The following is a 2,856-nucleotide window of genomic DNA, read 5'->3' on the forward strand; positions in this document are numbered from 1 at the left end:
GAACAAGTGACGACTGTTTCACCCACGAGAGACAGTGGTTATAAAATGCATATTGAAAGAAGGAAAATTAAATAGAAACTACACAGTGTGGACGCCACTGACGCCTTTCTCACTTGCGGGTACAAGAGAGAGGCAACTGGAATGAGGTACCACGAGAACCAATGACCCACTGTGAGGATTGTCGGCCATTAGAGAACCGAAGGCATTAAACTACAGAGGTATATGAGTGAATGAATTGTGCTTTACTACTATAAGAAATAAATTGATCGATCTTAATGGTTCGTCAAATCCTGAATCGCTCACAAATAAGTACGACCTTTCGTTTCAATGGCTGGTTCTGGCTCACTACCACATCTTATGGCTGCCTCCACGGATGGATTATTGGACACAGACTCCACCCCGTGAAAACCCAGACTCCACCCGTGAAGACTCAGACTCCACCCAGTGAGACTCGCTATGACAGACTCCACCCCGTGAAGACAGACTCCACCCGTGAGGACCAGACTCCACCCCGTGAAGACCCAGACTCCACCGTGAAGCCAGACTCACCCCGTGAAGACCAGACTCCACCCCGTGAAGCCCAGACTCCACCCCGTGAAGCCAGACTCCACCCCGTGAAGACCAGACTCCACCCCGTGAAGACCCAGACTCCACCCGTGAAGACCCAGACTCCACCCGTGAAGACCAGACTCCACCCGTGAACCCAGACTCCACCCCGTGAGACCAGACTCCACCCCGTGAGACCCAGACTCCACCCCGTGAAGACCCCAGACTCCACCCCGTGAGGCCAGACTCCACCCCGTGAGCCAGACTCCACCCGTGAAGACAGACTCCACCCCGTGAAGCCAGACTCCACCCGTGAAGACCCAGACTCACCCGTGAGAGCCAGACTCCACCTGTGAAGACCCAGACTCCACCCGTGAAGACTCAGACTCCACCCGTGAAGCCCAGACTCCACCGTGGACCAGCTCGTGAGCCCAGACTCCACCCGTGAAGACTCCACGTGAACCAGACTCCACCGTGAAGACCCAGACTCCACCCCGTGAAGACCAGACTCCACCCCGTGAGACCCAGACTCCACCCGTGAGCCAGACTCCACCGTGAGCAGACTCACCCTGAAGCCAGACTCACCCTGAAGACGCTCACCAGTCACCTGAACCAGACTCACCTGAAGCAGACTCCACCGTGACCAGACACCGTGAGCCAGACTCCACCCGTGAAGACCAGACTCCACCGTGAAGAAAGACTCACCCGTGAAGACCCAGACTCCACCCGTGAAGACTCAGACTCCACCCCGTGAAGACCAGACTCACCCGTGAGGCCAGACTCCACCCCGTGAGCCAGACTCCACCCCGTGAAGACCCAGACTCCACCCCGTGAAGACCCAGACTCCACCCCGTGAGACCCAGACTCCACCCGTGAGACCCAGACTCCACCCCGTGAAGACCCAGACTCCAACCCGTGAAGACCCAGACTCCACCCCGTGAGACCCAGACTCCCCCGTGAAGACCCAGACTCCACCCGTGAAGCCAGACTCCACCCGTGAAGACCCAGACTCCACCCCGTGAGACCCAGACTCCACCCGTGAAGCCAGACTCCACCGTGAAGACCCAGACTCACCCCTGTGAAGACAGACTCCACCCGTGAAGACCCAGACTCCACCCCGTGAAGACCCAGACTCCACCCCGTGAGACCAGACTCCACCAGGTGAGCCAGATCACCTGAGAGCCTGAGCAGACTCACCCGTGAGCGACCACCGAGCGACTCGTGAGCCAGACTCCACTGAGACCCAGACTCCACCCGTGAAGACCAGACTCCACCCGTGAAGACCCAGACTCCACCGTGAAGACCCAGACTCCACCCGTGAAGACCAGACTCCACCCCGTGAAGACCAGACTCCACCCCGTGAAGACCCAGACTCCACCCCGTGAAGACCCAGACTCCACCCGAAGACAGACTCCACCCCGTGAAGACCCAGACTCCACCGTGAGGCCCAGACTCCACCCCGTGAAGACCCAGACTCCACCCCGTGAAGACCCAGACTCCACCCCGTGAGAGACCCAGACTCCACCCCGTGAAGACAGACTCACCCGTGAGCCAGACTCCACCCCGTGAAGACCCAGACTCCACCCGGTGAAGACCCAGACTCCACCCGTGAAGACAGACTCCACCCCGTGAAGACCCAGACTCCACCCGTGAAGACCCAGACCACCTCCCGTGAAGACCAGACTCCACCCCGTGAAGACTCAGACTCCACCCCGTGAAGACCCAGACTCCACCCCGTGAAGACCCAGACTCCACCCCGTGAAGACCCAGACTCCACCCGTGAAGACCCAGACTCCACCCCGTGAAGACCAGACTCCACCCCGTGAAGACCTGGAGAGACAGACTCACCCGTGAGACCAGACTCCACCCGGGCAGACTCCACCCGTGAAGACAGACTCCACCCCGTGAAGACCCAGACTCCACCCCGTGAGGCCAGACTCCACCCCGTGAAGACCCAGACTCCACCCCGTGAAGACCCAGACTCCACCCGTGAGACCCAGACTCCACCCCGTGAGGCCAGACTCCACCCCGTGAGACCAGACTCCACCCCGTGAAGACCCAGACTCCACCCCGTGAAGACCCAGACTCCACCGTGAAGACTCAGACTCCACCCGTGTTATCCTTTACACTTTTAGATAACATATATCATTGACTCATTTATAATTACAGTGTGGTCGTGCGGTTTATCAGCTACAGTGTGGCCGTGTGGTTTATCAGCTACAGTGTGGTCGTGTGGTTTATCAGCTACAGTGTGGCCGTGTGGTCTATCAGCTATAGTGTGGCCTGTGGTGTATCAGCTATAGTGTGGTC

At 58.5% G+C, this 2,856-nt stretch overlaps 1 protein-coding gene across 1 annotated transcript; it reads right to left on the minus strand.

Annotated features, from left to right (window-relative positions):
* Nucleotides 1–872: 872 nt before the first annotated feature.
* LOC121858696 (fibrinogen alpha-1 chain-like) lies at nt 873–2,376 on the minus strand (the record flags this gene model as incomplete). Its single annotated transcript, XM_042355283.1, has 2 exons — nt 873–1,115; nt 1,252–2,376. Coding segments are annotated over 2 exons (1,368 nt in total), but the record flags the coding sequence as incomplete, so codon positions are not given.
* Nucleotides 2,377–2,856: the final 480 nt, after the last annotated feature.

Source organism: Homarus americanus, unplaced genomic scaffold (assembly GCF_018991925.1).
Source record: "Homarus americanus isolate GMGI-L3 unplaced genomic scaffold, GMGI_Hamer_2.0 scaffold23505, whole genome shotgun sequence".
In the NCBI taxonomy this organism is placed as follows: Eukaryota; Metazoa; Arthropoda; class Malacostraca; order Decapoda; family Nephropidae; genus Homarus; species Homarus americanus.